General features: G+C 33.8%; 2 protein-coding genes across 2 annotated transcripts in view; both read left to right on the top strand.

Annotated features, from left to right (window-relative positions):
- Positions 1-6,914, top strand: part of LOC134283147 (dmX-like protein 2) — a 33,666-nt gene extending 26,752 nt beyond the window's left edge. The window contains exons 27-36 of the mRNA XM_062765607.1: positions 904-2,057; positions 2,153-2,274; positions 2,764-2,799; positions 3,778-4,091; positions 4,560-4,888; positions 5,030-5,139; positions 5,399-5,644; positions 5,987-6,138; positions 6,530-6,639; positions 6,863-6,914. Of these exons, the coding sequence (XP_062621591.1) occupies positions 904-2,057; positions 2,153-2,274; positions 2,764-2,799; positions 3,778-4,091; positions 4,560-4,888; positions 5,030-5,139; positions 5,399-5,644; positions 5,987-6,138; positions 6,530-6,639; positions 6,863-6,914 (2,625 nt within the window). The remainder of the gene's footprint in view (positions 1-903; positions 2,058-2,152; positions 2,275-2,763; positions 2,800-3,777; positions 4,092-4,559; positions 4,889-5,029; positions 5,140-5,398; positions 5,645-5,986; positions 6,139-6,529; positions 6,640-6,862) is intronic.
- A 248-nt stretch (positions 6,915-7,162) lies between these two features.
- On the top strand, positions 7,163-19,332 carry LOC134283131 (dmX-like protein 2). The gene is made up of 14 exons (XM_062765586.1): positions 7,163-7,221; positions 7,450-7,645; positions 7,917-8,031; positions 8,306-8,410; positions 8,732-8,746; positions 11,749-11,873; positions 12,471-12,612; positions 13,007-13,090; positions 14,383-14,443; positions 15,581-15,711; positions 15,872-15,949; positions 16,276-16,420; positions 16,668-16,885; positions 17,638-19,332. The coding sequence occupies exons 2-14, from the start codon at positions 7,473-7,475 to the stop codon at positions 17,845-17,847; spliced, it is 1,602 nt and encodes a 533-aa protein (XP_062621570.1). The 5' UTR covers positions 7,163-7,221; positions 7,450-7,472; the 3' UTR covers positions 17,848-19,332.
- Positions 19,333-19,925: the final 593 nt, after the last annotated feature.

Genomic DNA, 19,925 nt, shown 5'->3' on the forward strand with positions numbered 1-19,925 from the left:
ATAAAGCGTAAACTGACCCAAACCATATTATACTCGATAATCTGGCCAAGAATTAGAGTCATTCCTTAAATGTACATGTAGCATACTGCAAACATAATTGATTTAGTGATAATCATTTACCATCACCTTTTAAGCTGCATATTGTTTCTTGATTCAAGTACACAATAAAATATGGTGAATAGAAATACATATACATTGTAGAATCTTGCATGGGTCTAGATGTATTAATATTTGATTATGCTAATTAGTCAATGTGAATGCGTAGAATAGGCCTTAAGATTTAAATGTTGAAAAAAAATATGATATTTCAGTAAGAAATACGCACGATAGCTCTCGATTTCCTCCTACATTTTGGAACCATTTAATTCAATATAAATAGCAATTTGGCCATAAAATCTTTGTTTAATACAAAGAACAGTTCAATGGTAATTGAATAATTGTCTTAATGCCAGCGCTAAACAGTAAATTATCCATAATTCCAGCTCTTGAAAAAAAGGGGGTAGACGATATTTTCCACTAAAATCGGAGTTTCAAGCATCACCATATTTTGAGAACAGTTCAATGGTAATTGAATAATTGTCTTAATGCCAGCGCTAAACAGTAAATTATCCATAATTCCAGCTCTTGAAAAAAAGGGGGTAGACGATATTTTCCACTAAAATCGGAGTTTCAAGCATCACCATATTTTGAAATAGTCTTGGAAATGATTAAATGTTCCTTATATCTTTTCTAATGTTTTAGACAAATAATTAATCGAATTAACATTAATCGAATATGTTAACTTTTGAAAATTGACTTGGAGGTAGGCGGGAGAACAATACAATCGTTCGCAGTTCTTTTACTGTTTAATTTCATTGATTTGGAAAAATTGACAGATACACTTTATCTTGTTGTGGTTAACAGGTTTGTTTGAACAATTTGGAGGATATTCAGTTGGCTTTAGTTGTGTGTCGTCTTTATGACGGAGAGACCATGATGCCTGACAGTGCCAAACAAGTCTTACGCAAACATGTCCTGGGGTGTGAAGATCATGACCCTAAAACAGCTTTAACAGAGAAACTCACCTCTGATCCATTCCTAAGAAGCATGGCTTGGTGGAACTTTAAAGAATACCGAAAATCATTGAAAACTTTACTTTTGTCGAGTTCTGCAAAGACCCAGTTAAAGCCCAGTGATCCAGAGGATCAAGAACTAGGAGGGCAAAGTGCAATACCAAATGTTTTCAATTTTTATAATTACCTTAGAAACCATCCCCTTATTCTGAGGCACAAGATAACGTCTGCTGCACCATTAGCCCAGAGGAAAGGGGTCATCCCAGGCTTCACCCACCAACAAACAATCATTGAAGAACAAGACTCCCTGATGTTCATTGACAAAGTCACCCCCATAGAAAGGCGGCTGTTCTTTAGGACTGCTCACACTCATTATAAAAATGGCTGTCCTCTTCTGGCACTGGAAGTGTTGTCCAAGCTTCCTAATATAATAACAGAGGAGGATATAGAGAGTGATGAGGAGGAGGAGAGTGAGACAGATAAACCACTACCCCAGCCTATCAGTACAGGGACCTTAGTGGGAGAGGACCATATCAAAAACAAGGACTCAAACCCAGGGTATGATTGGAGTAGCCCCTCAGTTAATGGAATGGTGAATGGAGAAACAGCTGATGCTTTTGATTGGTCAACACCAGTCAGTGGAAAGCAAGATAGGGGAGACTCTTTTGATTGGGGAGCTCCAGTGTCCAGATTTGACTTAGAGGAGGAACCCAAATTCACCCTCAGTTCTGGGGAGAGTGAAGTGGAAAGTGAAACTGAACACCACCCAGAAGAGGAGGAGAAGAAGCCCTCTCAGAGGGGTAAACTGCAGAAGGTCCCAAATATTGTTGTGGATGATGCTCTGACAAATGGACATGCCGAAGTTTGTTCAGACAGTAAACCTAGTCACAAAAGTCAGATAGACATTTTTGCACAGCAATACAAATTCATCGCCTGCCTTAAGGTTTTAATGGAGGAGATGAGGACACTTGCCACAGGATTTGAAGTGGATGGTGGACAACTGAGGTAAAGTAGAATCATGTTCAGGATCATGCTTTCTTTGTTTTTGTATTTCTGTGATATTTCTGTAGCACTAAAAATTTTGTGATGATATGTCTTAGGTTTCAACTTTACATCTGGTTGGAGAGAGAGGTTGAGGTACTACAGTATCTGTGTAACTATGGAGAAGGTGTTCTATTCCCAACAGACAATCAACAAGAACAAACACAACTATCTTTTGAAGGTAAAGTATGCTATGTGTCTGACATGATTTCATTTTTAGGGGACAAGGTTGAATTTTTAAGCATATCTTTATATAATGTGTTGTCTTTGTATTGCATGTTATAAATATATATAAGATCAGAATAATGGGGGGCTAATAGGCCATTCAACATCAAAATATTTTGCCTGATGAGAAAAAAACCCAGTTACTTTTGATTTACTTTAGATGTAAATATATGAAAAAATATTGAAAGAAGTACATTAATGCCATTAAGTATAACCATAACACAGCAAAAAGGCCCTATGATTTAAAATGGAATAGTATAGCAAGAAAAGGGATGTGATGCATAAATACTAGTGAAAAAAAACATCTTTTTACATCCTTTATAATTATTAAGCAAGGGATCATTAAAGAAACAAAGAATGATAATAATATTATTTGCTTTTAATGTTGTTTAAGGATGCAGAAGTCGGGAAATGATATCTAATATTTATTGTTGTTCCATGTTAGACTGTGTTGATCCAGCGTCCTATATTGAACTGAGTGGTATGAAGTCTCAAATCAAAGCTTGGCTTCTCTAGCAGTGTCAACAGGCTTTTATTTTGCATGCCTTGCATTTTATTTAAAACTTTACCATAGTCTACGAGTTCCTATAAATTCTTATCAATATACAAATATTTTATTTCTGCATTGGTGTTAAGGAAAACTCTGTCCTATGGTTTCTCCATCCTAAAGAATTATAACAATCCATCTGAAACAATTGGAATTATATGTAGCATTAATATTTCTGTTTATGTATTATGGAGTTGATGTATACTTGTACTTCTAAAAAATCTTACTATTGATTATTAATCTTAAGAAATTTAATTGCATAATTTGTGAAATGCATCAAAACTGCTAGTACATGATATTGAAGATTCGTGAACCTAGCTGCTATGTTCTTCAATATATTTTTACAATCTGTAGTTTCCTTGTCATATTTCCTTAGGCCCTGTGCCAGTGAAAGTCAACTGTGGCTAAAAAGCAATTTCTTTTAGTTTTCTTTGCTAAGTTATTCAGTTTGTTGGCAAGGTTTAAAAAGTATTTAGTTCTACTTCTAGTGCCTTATTTAGCTGTGATGTAAAGTGCTTTTAGATACATGTTACACAAGTATTTGCTTAAGAAATATTAACAGTTGCTAAAGATGAAAAATGACTTTGCAGAAATCTACATTCTGTTCAATAAAAGGCCAAAAAATTAGAGAAAAAAATCACAAGCAATAAATGATCCTTTGATACATTAATATGATTGTGTTAGTGAATGGGTAAGTTGTGAAATCTTCCCGCTTCTGCTTAACATGCAAAAGATTCTAACAATGTAAAAGTCCATGCACAAAACCAGCTTTATACAAAAGAAACAGAACAAACAAAATTATTTTGTACATCACTGAGGCTCTTAGTGTAAAGTTTAATTGTATATCTAATGTAGTGACACTGAAATGACTTACAAGATGACAAAGTCTTTTTAATGTGTTGTTTTTAACAGAGAGCAATGCCAGTATACTGGACGCCTCAGAAGAAGTCAGCTCATTCTTACTAGATGCTCCAAGCAGAAAGCTTCACAGGTCACTATCCATGCGTTCTGACTCCTCAGCAGTGTCCGTTAAACCAACCCTCCATGAGGTCATTCTGGCAGAGAAGATGGACTTTGAAGCTAAGCTGGAGCGTATGTCTCGGAGGAAGCAGTGGCTGAAGATGCACCACCAGCTGCTACGGACACTGGCCAGTTACTGTATGTTACAGGGCTCAGGAGGGGGTGGGCTGGCCTCCGTCCAGATGGAACTGTTGCTGCTATTGCAGGCAAGATTATTTATGATCAAAATTATTTTTACTTTAAATTAATTACAATATTTTCTATTGAAATGATATAAACATGAAGAAGAGATTTCAATTTGTGTGTCTGCAAAAATTTTTGAAAATATATACTGTAAATGTATTACATTTGGCGTGTACGATATTTGGCGGAAATTAAATTTTCAACAAGTTAGCATAGATTTGATTTAGCGCTGTCTGAATCTGCTAGTTATAAAAGTTAATATACAAGACATTTAGCGATGGACTTGAATTAGCGGACTCAGCTTTCCGCCAAAATCGCTAAATAGAATACACCGCTAAATGTAATATGTTTACAGTATTCTTTAAATGAAGAACAACCTAGTCTTATATTCACCTCCTGCCTTCAGAAATTTTATAAACATAGCTGTGAAAGGTTGTCATATTGAACTTGAATGGCTTTTGGTAGAGTTGAACCAAATATTTTCTGAACAGGAACACCAACAAGAGAGGCCTCAGCAGCAGTTGTTTTCCCCCTTACCATTCCCCACAACTCTCCCCCTCCTCTCTGCCAGCATTGCCAGCTCTAAGACAGTGGTGGCCGACCCCATTAAACACATACAGTGTATGACCCAGGATCTCCTCCACTCTGTGATAGAGATGACAGCACCGCCAGGGATCAGCAGTGCTATAAACACTATACTGACAATGCGGAACCTCAGTCTGGCCCTGTCAGCCTGTGTGTACCAGTGTCTGTGTGACTGTGATAGTTTTGTGGTCTCCCTTAATGAGACAAGTGATGCCACCCTGGAGGGATTTACTAGGTGAGATCTGGAGGCAGATTTTTGCAGCAATGTACATGTTTTTACACTATATTCAAACAGTTGCTCTCAAACCAGAATATTTTTGACATATTTTATGAATTTTCTTGTGTTTATCTGATGGTATCTCGGTTTTGGTTGCAGTCATAATTTTACCAGTGCTCAAGCAGGTCACTTAATGGCAGGTGTTCAGAGGTATCGACGGAAATCGAGTGCTGGGGATGAAATCAACACGTCTCCAGCTGCATGGCCAGGTTTGTTCCTTTGAGTATCTTTTATATGAAAAGAAGGAACAGAACTTTGGTTACTCTTTTCTTATATGTACAGTGTACAGGTATTAATTATCCCACATTTTCATAGCAATGGTTACTTGTAAAAAGTAATTCATGAGCACAGAAATATGAATTTTCCTTTCATGAAAAAAATTCTTGATTATACATGTATACATGTAACTATATGGTGCTTCTATGATTGCTAAATCCCAAAATGAATATTGCATCATTGGTTTTGAAGGTGTTCATGGATTACGTGCGATGTTGGCCCGGGAGAAGGATGATGATGCTCAGAAACTCCACATTCTGCTGTGTGAGACGTTAGTATCTGTGTATGTCAGTCTACTGGTGACTGCCCTTGCCACATATGACTGCAACATGTTATACCGGCTCATCGCTCACAGATTCGTCACACAGATGTGGTGTGCTTTGTTTGGAGGAGGGGCAAGAACAGTTCTCAGGGTGTCCGATTCTCCAGTACCTTTAAGTAAGGATAATTCTATCAAGGTTATAAAATGAATTGGAATTATTCATATTTTAATAAATCAAATTCAAACAATGTACATGTAGAATACAATTTCAGCACAATATGCATGTACATTGTGTATATTACTAGTTGCTGTAACTATAATTGTTTGTTAATGAATTTTTTTAAAGATCTTCAATGCTTCTTGTGCATTTAGAAAAGGTGTAAAAAGAGAAACAAATTGAAAAGCAATAAATTTCACTGAAGTAGAAGTTTTTATGTCAAAATAAAATAACTCATTTAAGAAGAGCAAGTAGGTAAATTTGTTCTATGAAATACTTTTCAATGTAACATTGTACCCAGAAGGTACAGATGAGGTGGACAAGCAGCGGCTGAGGCTGGTGAAGAAAGTGATGGGGGGAGGAAGTACTAGTGGAGTCTCATTGAAGGAGAAACCAGTCAAGGAGACATTCATACCCCCAGAACTCAGCATGGTCACATTCTTCATGACAAAGGTATGTCAGGAATGTAACATCTTCTGAAAAGTAACTTTTTTACTGAAATTAAGGCATGATTTTTTTTTTTTTTTGCAAATGGTTAAGGCTTCAAATTTAATTCACTGCTGAAAAAGTAAATTCAGGTTGATTGGATTTGACTACGTAAATAATGTCATTGCTACTGTGTTCAAATAGCTCACTTGCAATGGTACAGTGTATAACTGTTCAACAAATTAGAGATTCTAGATGTAGCAAAAAAGGAAATAATTTATCTATATTCTGTTTAACATATATAATTTTATCTACTGCATGACATCTGGTGAGTTGTAGGCAAAATATAATGCGCATGAAAATGAATATTACTACTGCTTTCGGATGGATATAAAATATTTCTAAATATACCTTTCAGCCTTTTACCAGTCCAGCAGAGGGGACATTTGAGTATGATTCTGAGGATTCATTGTCGTCAGAGGAAGAATCTGATTATGAGTCAGAAGATGACACTAGATTCAGTTCTTGGTAAAGCTGAGAAAGGGAGAATTTTAAGAATTTAAAATAAAAATAAACATGTATTTTTGCTGAAAGTAGAAATATGTCAACTCTGCATATTTAAAAAAAAATTAATCCATTATGCAATTTGCATTTTAACGTGTTTATGGTTTTAATTTTTTTATGATAATATTTTTGATAAAAAGTAAATGAACAACAAGTTAGTGTTATGTGTAAGCTCTGTATGTTACAGGTCCACATCAGCTGTTCAGCAGCACACAGATCCAACTTCTTATTCCTATTGATTATATAGTGAATATGCATTAAATCTTTGAAAATCTTCTTCTCTGCTCCTAGGTATTAAATAAACTAACTAAGTACATAGTTATGATGAGCAAGAGTGCATCTACCAAAATTGTGAATTTTATGGCCCCAGGGTCAGGGGTTCTTGTGTTAGGGCGGGGCTCTATTGATTATATAGTGAAAATGCATTATTCTTTGAAAATCTTCTTCTCTGCTTCTGGGTATTAAATAAACTAACTAAGTACATCATTAAATTGGTGCTTCATAACTTTAACACATTCCTGCCACTAGTTGGAATAGATTTACCCGGTAAGGCTGTCAAGTTTTTTTCTCATAAAAAAAAGGATTTTATGTAAGAAAAAAAATGTCTTATACATCCTGTTTTGCTCTTTCGATACCAAAGATATAATAGAAATAGCTTAGAAAAATGTATATGTAAATGATAATATTTTGTCTTCAGTACAGTGAAACAATTTTTCTGTTCAGTTTTTCAAATGGTGTAACCTTTAAGTAAAATTGGGGAAAAAATAATTTCAGAGTTGCCTGTGTGTTCACCTTTGATGCATGCTGTGTTGAAAACTCTGGAACGCTGGATGGATGTTTTACAAGGGAAGCTAGAATTATTTGCTGGACCTCCAGATGATTTTATTTCCAATCTTCAAGTGGACATTGTTCCAGGAAAGCCACATTCCAAGTTCAGAGCTCTTTTAAATCCTTCTAACTCACCCTTCATGTAAGTCTCTCTATTGTTTATAGAAAATTCATTTAGTTGTAGGTCCAGGAAAGTGTCATCATAACATCAGAAAATTATTTAACAAAATCGTGATCATTGTATGTGTATAAAAAAAAATAAATTTCAAGAAAAATGTAATTCTACAGTATGTGACTTTTAAGTCCTGCAAATTTATTACTGTTATACAATTTAATTTATATATGTATTTTTTTTACACATTGATTTCATTTCTCAAATATTTTGCTATTGAAATGAAAATTCTTGTCTTCAGAGATTCCCATTCCACATTGCCCATCAAAAGACTCTGGTTTCATCTCATCAAGCAGGAATGCCTAAAAGAAGTGTTCATTAGATATATATTTAGAAAGAAGATCAACCAATCAGGAGTAGGTTTATGGTTATTTTTAGACACATAATTGATGTTAATGATTTATCATATTTACATGTACGTACCCAGAAATTTAACAGATTCTGAAATAAAGAGTATAGTACATCTCAGAAAATTAAAAATAAAACAGGTCAAAAGATATAAAATATTTTTTTAAGTCTTGTTTATCAAGTAATTTTGTACATTGGCACTGTATCATTTTGACCTTTGAATTATCTCGCGTTATAATATGTACATCCTTTATGTCTTTTAAATTTGATTTCAAATAACAGGAGACAACAACTCCAGCTGACCTTGAGAATAATCTGAAGGTCAAGGAGCCAATGAAGATCATTCACAAAGAACAGGACATCATCTTAGCATTTGCTCTTAATCAGGTAGGTGGTCTCTTTGAAAACCCCACTTGGTTTCCTTTCTTAAAATGATTGCTGTGTGATTGATATAGCTATTTATTAATTTTATTGTTTCTGAGTGAAGTTCTAAATTATTTTCCACTATTTTTTTATGTCTTCATTTTGCAATGTGAAGTTTAGTTTTGAGTGTCTTGACTTTGTACGATTTTACATGTATTTTAGGAATACATGTAATTTGAATATTTTTTCTGTTAATTTATATTTGTGTCATTTTCTTACACACCTTTCATAATATGATATGCATTTTATTTAATTATTAATTGACATTCATAATAACATTCTTAGTCTGTCCTTTCTGTGGTGAGTGATATTAATGTATAACAGAAGTAGATATAAAAGCCTATACATGTACTATCAAGTTTGTTTGTAGCTTTAAGTCTTGTGGGTCTTGGGTGCTATGTCAATCTTAGGAGGGGAAGTTGGAATAGATTTCATCCAACTGATGAAATCAAAATCTATTGCTTAGCACATTACGTATTTGTATGAGATTTTGCACAGAAAAAAGAGAATCACAGTGCATTTTGTTCTTTTATAATATGTTTACCATTATTGTGTATACACTGCATATCCATGATTTGCAAGACAATTGTTTGCAACCTTCGGGTCTTGGGTAGCATCGTTTTGTTTTTTAATATTTTGTCTTGATTACTTATAGTTTTTGTTAGTATTATGTATTTATTCTTAATGCAGATCAGTGACTTTTATTGCTTGTTGTGCTTTTAGATAAATAATGAGTATTCTAACTCTGAACAGATGAGTAGATTCTTAAATGTAATTACAAAATCTATATTTTTATTATCAGCACAGACTTACTCCATCTAAAACTTACTTTGATATATCTAAATTGTAATCTACTTTGAGGTTCAGTTTAACTTTGATTCTTTTAATTTTCTGATCAATTTGCTCCAAGTATATCACAGTTGCATTCATAACTGCTGCATTGTACACTCTTTTATTTTGTTTTAAGTTTATATCAGTCTCACTAATTTACACTTTACTTTGAGTATATATGTATGTATATAAAGTTACTATCATATGTTGCAGTTTTGAGGCAATGTACATTGTACTTTTTCCTGCATTTCAATGATTTGAAACTGAATTCATTTAAAGTTGATTTTATGATGACTGTTCAATGCACATCTATAATATAATAAGTTCTACTTATTAATGAATTTTTCAGACTTATTGTTGGGAAAAAAATGAATGATTCAATTAACTAATATTTTCTTTCTTAAAAGATGATGTTTTAATTAAATATGATAAAATTTTTCTTGTAAATGAGTAAGCATGATATTTGACTGAAACAATTAACACTGCATTTTTCTTTACATGATTGATATTTTTATGTTTTTAGACAATTTTATTTTTATTTAGTTTAAACAAAGTGCACTGACTTTCATAAATATTACCATGTAGCCGAAAATCATTTGCATAAGTAAACATGGTGTTGGGTTAACCTTGTAGTGATCATACTAATTCCTGTAAATTTTACAGCAGACATTTTATCCAGTTCTACATGTAAGTTTATATACCACTAACATAACACTGGATCAGTCTTATTGAGGGAAGGGTTATTGGAGCACACCAGAACCCTCTTATTTAGGGAGGGGGTTATTTAAGCTCACCAAAGCCTTGTTGATAAAGCTCATTCAATATTTCTCAGTGTACTTTCAGGGTTGTTTTGTTACATTAAATAAAAAAAAAATGCAGTCTCAAGAAACGAAATCAACAATTATTAGCTCACCTGAGCCGAAGGCTCAAGTGAGCTTTTCTGATCAAAATTTGTCCGTCGTCTGTCGTTGTTGTCGTTGTCGTCGTGGTAAACTTTTCACATTTTCATTAAATTCAACCAAATTTTTTAAAAAAATAAAGGGCCACGCCCTTTTCCAAGGGGAGATAATCATGAATTAGCTAAAAATTAATGGCATTTTAAAAAAATCTTCTCCAGAACCGCTGGGCCAGGAAATATGAAACTCATGTGGAAGCATCCTCAGGTAGTGTAGATTCAAATTTGTTCAAATCATGACCCCCGGGGCAAGGGTGGGGCCAAAATGGCCGACCCAAGTTTTACATAGGAATATATAGGAAAAATATTTAAAAATCGTCTTCTCCAGAACCACAAGGCCAGGAAAGATGAAACTCATGTGGGATTATCCTCAGGTAGTGTAGATTCAAGTTTATTCAAATCATGACCCCCGGGGCAAGGGTTGGGCCAAAATGGCCGACCCAAGTTTTACATAGGAATATATAAGAAAAATCTTTAAAAATCTTCTTCTCCAGAACCACAAGGCCAGGAAATATGAAACTCATTGGAATCATCCTCAGGTAGTGTAGATTCAAGTTTGTTCAAATAAGCATTAAGTTTTATATAGGAATATATAAGAAAAATCTTTAAAAATAAACCATGAGAATTTGCCTGATTCAAATTTGGTGTGGCCAAAATGGCCGACCCAAGTTTTACATAGGAATATATAAGAAAAATCTTTAAAAATATTAAAATGTGGAATCATCCTGAAACAGTTTGTTCAAATCATGGCCCACGGGGCTAGGGTGGGGCCAAAATGGCCGACCCAAGTTTTACATAGGGATATATAGGGAAACTTTTTAAAATCTTCTTTTCAAGTACTTCAAAGCCTTTTTGGTTTAAAAAGTGTGCTAAGCCTCTTGTTTTAATAAATATTACAATTACATTTTAAATATTGGATTGTGGGTTTTTTTTCTTCTTTTCTCATTCTTCACTACAAAGAAAATTGGGTTTTCTCTTTTTTGTTTAGGTAGGATAATTTATTTCAGAACTTTTAGTTCTGTGACATTCTAAAATCAATAAGACAATGCCTTACTTGTATTTAAGAAAAAATAATTATACCAAAAGCATTTATTGCATTTTTCTATGAATATTTTTTTAACTTATAAAGAGATCATATTTAATTGATTTCATGTACACAGGATTTGTAAAACTGAAAAATTTATGCATAAAAGCATTAAGAAAGAATGCCAGGAGATTTTTTTTACTCTTTTTACATCATAAAAAGCACTGCAGCTTGAAATTAAGGTCTAAAGATTGCTTTATATTGAATTTCTTTTATTAATTGCATTGAACTAAAGTTCTTGAAAAGAATGGACTGTTGAAAGCAAAGAAAATATACCCTCCTAAATTTGGTATACTTTTAAAAATACAACTAGCTCATGAAATTAAATTTTCAGACTTTATTACAATGGATATTTAAGAAAAACAATGCACGTTGATAAATGATAGAAGGTCTGAATCTGATTATGATGAGTGTTTTTTGACTGTATTTTAGGCCAATGCTAACCTGCTGGCCCTGTCCACCCAGAAGGAGATAATAGAGCTGGACATTGGTCCTATACTGACCCCGCCCACCTGGCTGGAGGACGAGAACGAAATGGACATAGAGTATATCAAAAAGTAAACACCACATTACATCTAGTAGATATCTGTATATCAAAAAGTAAATACCACATAACATCTAGTAGATATCTGTATATCAAAAAGTAAATACATTATATCTAGTACATGTACCAGTAATTGTTTCCTACCAGTACTCAAAATTCTTCAGTAGATTTATATAAATACTGAAAAATTGTTATTTTAATTAACTAATGGAGCAGAAAACTTTTGAGATATCCAAGGATTGACAATACAGTGTCATGTATTTAGTTACAATTTGATTAAATAATGTGGACTTCAGGTCACAGCAGTATATCTATGATATTAGGATACCAGTGTTGGAGGTAATAAAGTTCAATTCTACTGTCCGTCGCTGGCGGTGAAGGGGTTGTATGCTTAAGGTGTACAAGCTAAGAGACATCGTAATAGAATAACAAAACTGAGACAAAGAATGAATTAGAAATAATGCATGAAAGATAATAGACTTGATGAGTCAATTTTAAATGTCCTTATTCATACAGATAACTTAGTAAAGAGGATGAAAAACTATCATGCATGAATTAGCATATTTTTTTTATGAATTACCTGTTAACAATTGAAATATCTCTCTTTTAGCCCAGCCCCTGCTGCACATGAGTCAGATTTCTTTGTGGTTCAGACACCGTCAGACACACAGACATCTCAGCACAGTTCAGCTGCCACTAGTCCCCACACCCCAGGGCAGGGTAACTGGCCAACAGGACGGGGCACCAATGTGGTAAGTCAAGGGTCAAAGGTCATACTTTAAATCTATTGATGTATTTGTATGTTTAACCATTTAATCACAGTATGGAGATATATAACAATTCATTTAAATGTGTATATATATCGTATATATGTAAGATATGTGTTACTTTTAGCTTTTCATGTTGCATATTATTCATATTTATTGATTTGTCTTGATAAACTGGTTGCAGAATGTTTAAAATAGGAAGGGAATTTCTGTGTGTGAAAAGCATAATACTCGGCATAAAGCATGCATTCAATGTCCTTTTCTGGATTTGTTTTTCATTTTTTACTGCTGATATTCTGTAAAGCCGTTATTAAAATCACATGCACATATTTATGGTTTAAGTTACCTTTCTGTCTTTCTCTCTTGTTCCGTCTGTCAGACAAGGGGGATAAACATCCCAGGGATAACCAATCCCCAAATATCCCAACAGATACATGACAGGAGTCATCGTCTACTGCGCGTGGTAAGACCAGTGTTGTCAGTGGTGTGCATAGCTTCCTTTACTGTTCAGTTCCATTTTGTACTTCCAAGCCAAGTCCTTTAAATTTAGTACCTTGATCTTTTATTATTTTCCTGATTTTTATTCCATGTTTGATGTAGTATTTGCATTATTTTTTGTGACGTACTGTACATATACATACATTGATGTATTTTAATTGTAGTGCATTCGCTTGATATGGAGTTGCTCACCTTGTTTGTGTAATCATGAATCTGTTCTGTAAAATCACATATTTTCGTAGGATCAAATTTCGTGGTTTGAGGAAAAAATATGGGTTTATGAGGAGTTTTGTGGATAAAGAATTGTTCAGTAATAATATATGTGAAAAATTACATTTCATGGTAGACATAAGTTTGTGGGTCTTACAAGCCAAAGTACATGTATATGTTAGTAAAAAAATCTCGACATAAGATATTTGAATTAATGACATAAGAGTTAGGTTGAAAAAATTTATTTTGATTTCTCTTGGCTACAAGCTCACAAAGTTGGTATAATTGATTCAAGAGTGTGCTTTGACTAATTATTTAAGAAATACAAGTATCATTTTATGCACAATATTATAATTTTCAGTGTAAAATGTTTTGCTAATCATTAGATAAAACAATTACATAAAGCCCGAAGGGCTTTATGGAAGATTTGATTATGTGCCAACCCGTTTTACATCCCAATAAAACTCAAAAAATGATAGGTTATTACTTACATTTACATTTGTGAGTTATTTATTACAAATAGTAAGGTACTTAACTTAAGTTTGAAACCCATAAAGTTTTTTTTTCAAAATTCAATGGTATAAATTGAATGTGTTTATAACGTTGATCGCTTATGACGTCACTATCAAACTATGTAAATCAATTATGACTAAACAATCGATTTTTGGTCACATGTCGAACTTGTTTTACGGAGATGTAAAAACGCCTTGTTCAAATAGTGTTATGTAAGGGAAAACATTTGCAAATGTAAATATTGTGAAATACAAGTAGTTTTATGCACAATATCTATAATTTTCAGTTAACCTCATGTTTTGCTAATCATTAAATAATCTAGTACATAAGTAGTGGGTAGATAGAAGTGTATTAGAAATACATAAAAGTTATATCTTATATTCATTCAATCATGTGTGACTGAAATTGAGGTTGTCTTAATGTGCATGCTTTTACTAAGATTATCATTATTTTTTGTAATACAGAATCAGTTTTGTTTAGATAAAACAGATGTTTTTTCAAACAAAAATCTGGTAATGAGTTGTTACATTACAGATCTTAAAGCGACCAGTGGCAGGAGTCAGAAGAATAGGTCCCCATCCCAATCTTCCTCACTGTAAGTAAACTGTCCCAATCTTCCTCATTATAAGTTTACTGTCATCCAAATCTTCCTCACTGTAAGTTAACTGTCCCAATCTTCCTCATTATAAGTTTACTGTCATCCAAATCTTCCTCACTGTAAGTTAACTGTCCCAATCTTCCTCACTGTAAGTTAACTGTCCCAATCTTCCTCACTGTAAGTTAGCTGTCCCTATCTTCCTCACAATAAGTTAACTGTCCCAATCTTCCTCACAATAAGTTAACTGTCCCAATCTTCCTCACTGTAAGTTAACTGTCCCAATCTTCCTCACAATAAGTTAACTGTCCCAATCTTCCTCACTGTAAGTTAACTGTCCTAATCTTCTTCACAATAAGTTAACTGTCCCAATCTTCCTCACAATAAGTTAATTGTCCCAGTCTTCCTCACTGTAAGTTTACTGTCCTAATCTTCATCACTGTAAGTTAACTGTTCAATCTTCCTCACTGTAAGTTAACTGTCCCAATCTTCCTCACAATAAGTTAACTGTCCTAATCTTCCTCACAATAAGTTAACTTTCCTAATCTTCCTCACTTTAAGTTAACTGTCCTAGTCTTCCTCACTTTAAATTAACTGTCCCAATCTTCCTCACAATAAGTTAACTGTCCTAATCTTCCTCACGATAAGTTAACTGTCCTAATCTTCCTCACTTTAAGTTAACTGTCCTAGTCTTCCTCACTTTAAATTAACTGTCCTAGTCTGTCCCAATCTTCCTCTCAATAAGTTAACTGTCCTAATCTTCCTCACAATAAGTTAACTGTCCCAATCTTCTTCACTGTAAGTTTACTGTCCCAAAGTTTACTGACCTAATCTTGCTCACTGTAAATTAGCTGGCCTAATCTTCCTCACTATAAGTTACAAGTAACTGTCTCCATCTTTGTCACTGTAACACTGTAAGTTATCTATATGACTGAGGATGTTTTCTGTGGCAGGAAAGCTAAAAGCTAAAGGGACCCACAGAACATTCTAAATTTATTTATTAATTGTTTACAAAAAATTATTTCTTTTGACTCAAAGTGTATCAAGGTTTCGGATTTTAATGATGTAAAAACTGAATTTTAATTGCACTTTTACAAAATTCTTTGCAATGAAGGTATTTTTTTTTTCTACTTTAAGATTTGACTGGCAGTGCAGATGGGAGTGTCAGACTGTATGAGTGGGGTCATATGCAGCCACTGGCAATGCTACGACAACCAGGGGCCTTCCCCAAAGTCACAAAGGTTTTGTTTAGTTCCCAGGGAAATAAGGTAAAAATTGAAAATCGTACAGATGATTTTCAGCTGATTAGCTTTGTTCTTTTGTTAAACACATTTCAGATGGAAAGGTTCTGGTAGCATGTTTCTTTTCAGTCTTGTATTTCAGTTTTAATCTGTAAACTATAAATTTGTTCCTGTTTTTTTGTTCCAGTGCTGTGTGAGTGACACTGAGGGAGATGTCTGTCTATGGCAAGTCGGTCTAGGCAGCAACTTCACCAAACCCATCCTGGTATGTACATCATGAATATCAAAATACAGTAAAACATGATCATAGCGAACATGCTTATTATGAGTTGACCCTTAAAGCGAAGTGATTTACAGTCCTCTTCTCTTTAAAATATATTTTTCACAATTATTGAACAATGAACAGATATAATGAATCACGCTTATACACAAAGCAAAATTGTCAGTCACTGGTACTTCTTTATAAACATGTTTTACTTTCAGATCTGTTAAAACTGTATCTGAATTCTGCAGACTCTGAGGTCTGCAAATAAAGTTTCATTAAAAGCAATTTTTGTTTTTCTTTATTTCATTCCTTTGGATTATTTACAGAGTTTGCGATGCCACAATAAGACAACCAGTGACTTTAGCTTTATTGGTTCCTCCAGTCTCATTGCCACAGCAGGCCACTCATCAGAGAGCAGAAATGTCTGTTTATGGGACACACTGCTGCCCCCTAGGAGTGCTTGTGTACATTGTGAGTATAAAAGGGGGTTAAAACTAAAAACAATTAGAAAAAACTGTTCCCTGTGATGGAAAACCTTAATACATAAAGTAAAATTCTGAGTAAAAATTCGCTGCCAATGTCTGATATTTTGTTTCAGAAATATTTTTCTTTTTTTAATCTAATTTTGTTTCTATTTGTTGGAAATATGAAAGTACAGTGTAAATGTGAAATGTGTGGAATTTTTGTCATGAGTTAATCACCTACTTTCTGTAACTAGCATTCATCTGTCATGAACATGGCTGTCCAGCCATTGTATATGCACCACATCACCAGCTTTTAATATCTGGAGGACGAAAAGGAGAAGTTTGTATTTTTGACATCCGTCAGCGACAGCTTAGACACACCTTCCAAGCACATGACGTACCAATCAGATGTCTAGCCATGGACCCTGAGGAGGAGTACTTTGTCACCGGGTCTGCTGAGGGAGATATTAAGGTCAGTAACCAAATGTTTTCTTCTTCAAAAATTTATTTCAATGAGAAAATTCTTTAGTCTTCTGTCTATATGTCTGGGGTCAGCCTGCTTTGATCATGTGGCAGGATGGATTGATGGAGCTCTTGGCTAGTAATCCAGGGGGACTGGATTCAAATCCTGGTCTGGTCCTTGCAGCATTCTATTTTCCCCTTTCCTGTTACATTTGGTGTTGTTCTGTGCCCTGGAAGTGTCAGGTGAACAACCTGCCAGAGAAGAGTTTGGGTTGGTGTCTTTGGGGAGGGTGGCTGGTAGATGAGAACTTAAAGGAGGGAGGATTAGCAATTAGGAAGGTTCAATCTAAATGGGGGTCAAATGGTGGAGTACCTGGGGCCCGTTTTACAAAAGAAATTATGACTAAGAGCAAAAACTTCAGGTTATTGTAAAACTTTGCAAAGTTAATTATTCTCTTTGAAATTGTTTGTGTAAACCTTTTAAAAAGTTGAAAATTATTTTTGATATAATATTAATTAAAAAGTTATATGAAGAATTAAATTTGGTCTCAAGTCGTAAGTCCTTTTGTAAAACGGGCCCCTGCCTATTGTCTTTGGGTCCTGGGTTTAAATCCTGGTCTGCTCTATTGCATTTTTTCTCCTTCCCTGTTACATATCTGAACATTTTATTTTCATATCTCATGCAACAGGGTTATAAAAGAAAAAATATACTGAAAGAACCATTATATGTACACATAATTTATGACTTTTGATATTTTTCAGGTCTGGGGTTTGGATGTTCATCAGCTGGTCGTCAATTTCCCAGGAGAACACAGTAAAAGTACATTTTTTAAGAACATTGGTTCCACCTCAGGTGTAACACAGGTAGCCATTGGTCCAGAACATAATCTGTTTTCTTGTGGAATTGATGGATCCATGAAGTTCCGATCACTACCGGAGAGAGAAACAATGGTGCGGTATTGGACAGCATAATTATTTATTTTAGTGTAGGGCAGATGTGGCATGCTTATTGAAATAGCTTACTATGAATGATCACATTCTGTATTTCATGTTAAAGTGGATTCTGAGATACAATTGTGCTAGCTTTCAACCACTCTATAAGACTGAGATAATCTAATTGTGTTCAACAGAAAGCTTGCAATCACTGTTTTGAAGGACTTTTATTTATTTTTTGGAATTCTTTATTTTGTGCCATTGATTTGAATTTTAGTTATTATTTTGTTAAAAGTCCCTGAACACATTCTGTGATTGGTAAATGTAAGTTAATATGGATCAGAGTTTGAAATGTATTTCAGTAGTATATGTATGTGTAACGTTATAAATGTATGACTATTGTATGTCCATAAGCTTATTTTTAAAATCCCACCCCGGATGACCTCAAGAGAGTGGCCACCATTTTGTCAATATGTACAAAGACAACAAAAATATTAAACACTGCTGTTTTCAGATGGGAACTTAATTTAAATGATTCCTTTCTTAAATGTGATATTTATGTGGCATTGATGTCTACCTTGTTCCAGGTATGTCATAGTTAAGTGTGTGTGCATTAGGAGAGTGCAGATGTACTGTTGTTCATTCTAGTCTTGTCTATTTATAGAAAATAAACGTAATCATGCTAATGATTATAAATGATAATCTACCTTGTAAACAGAAATATTTATATTGTCAGATTTTCTGATGTAATTTTTTTGTCCGATTCAATGCTATCATATCCAATAACATTCCTTTATTGTTGAATTTATACTTGAAATAACCTCTACTAATTTTATTTTAGTCTGAATTGTTATTTACTTGTAACATTTAATGATTATGGGGTATACATGTAAGTTCAATACAGTCTATTGGTTTGTTAACTCATTAATATACCGGGTATTATACATAAATATTGTACTACCACTAAAAAAATGGAGAAAAGCTTTTGAAGAGCATTCAGTACCTTCTGGGTATGGGATTATGAAATCTATTTATTTGTAGATTATTCTAGCTCATTGTATTAGTAAGATTTAGGAGGAAGCAAGCACTATTCTAGGTATACCTTATTTGTTGTTGAATATTTCTTCTACAGGCAAAAATTAAAAGTATAACAGTATCATACATTCTGAACAACATATTTCAAAGTAGAAATATTTTAGTCAAGTATAAATGTCTTTTTTATATTTTTGTCACTGTGGACGCTCTTGATTGATAAAATTAGAAAATTCGTAAAGATCTTTATTAAAATATTTGTTGATATATCAAACTGAAGTTAAGGTAGTTTTATTAGTAGTACAATCTATTATTGGTATGAGTAATAGCTATGTGTAGTACTCTTGTGTCATATGTCTGTTGGTATTGTGTGCTATTTGTTATCTTTTGTCTTTTTATTTTGTTGATAATAAGCTGTTGGTCTGTGATCATATGTAGATAACTATATATAAATTGTTTTCTTGGAAATTGCATTAAAACATCAGAAACTTATTTTACGTGTTCCCTTCTTTAGAAATCTTATTTTAGTACATGTATTTATTGCTTGATTGGTGGATTTAAGAAATCACTAATCTGACTTCAGTGGATGTTGAATGGATTTAAATGTAACAAGTTTTACTTAATACCAAGTTGGAAACTCAAGTGAATCTATACGTAGACCAGAGTATTTTTGTATGTACAAGGTTTTTTTTGGTTGAGTTTCATCACTGTGCAGCTGTATTATCGAGCAGTTCACTGAGGGTGAAATTACTTGTTTTAGCTCACTTGAGCTGAAAGTTCAAGTGAGCTATTCTGATCACAATTTGTCTGTAGTCCATCTGTCTGTCTGCCGGTCCGTGTGACTTTTCACATTTTCGACTTCTTCTCCAGAACCATTGGGCCAATTTCAACCAAACTTGCCATTTAAGCATCCTTGGGTGAAGGGGATTTAAGTTTGTTCAAATGTAGGGCCGTGCCATCATTCCAGGGGAGATACTTAAGAAATAATGAAAATTTGGCAGCATGTTTTAAAAATCTTCTCCTCAAGAACCTCGGGGTCTGGAAAGATGAAACTAAATTGGAAGCATCCTCAAATAGTGTAGATT

Source organism: Saccostrea cucullata, unplaced genomic scaffold (assembly GCF_032062105.1).
Source record: "Saccostrea cucullata isolate Sc308-1 unplaced genomic scaffold, CSIRO_AGI_Scuc_v1 ctg326, whole genome shotgun sequence".
In the NCBI taxonomy this organism is placed as follows: Eukaryota; Metazoa; Mollusca; class Bivalvia; order Ostreida; family Ostreidae; genus Saccostrea; species Saccostrea cuccullata.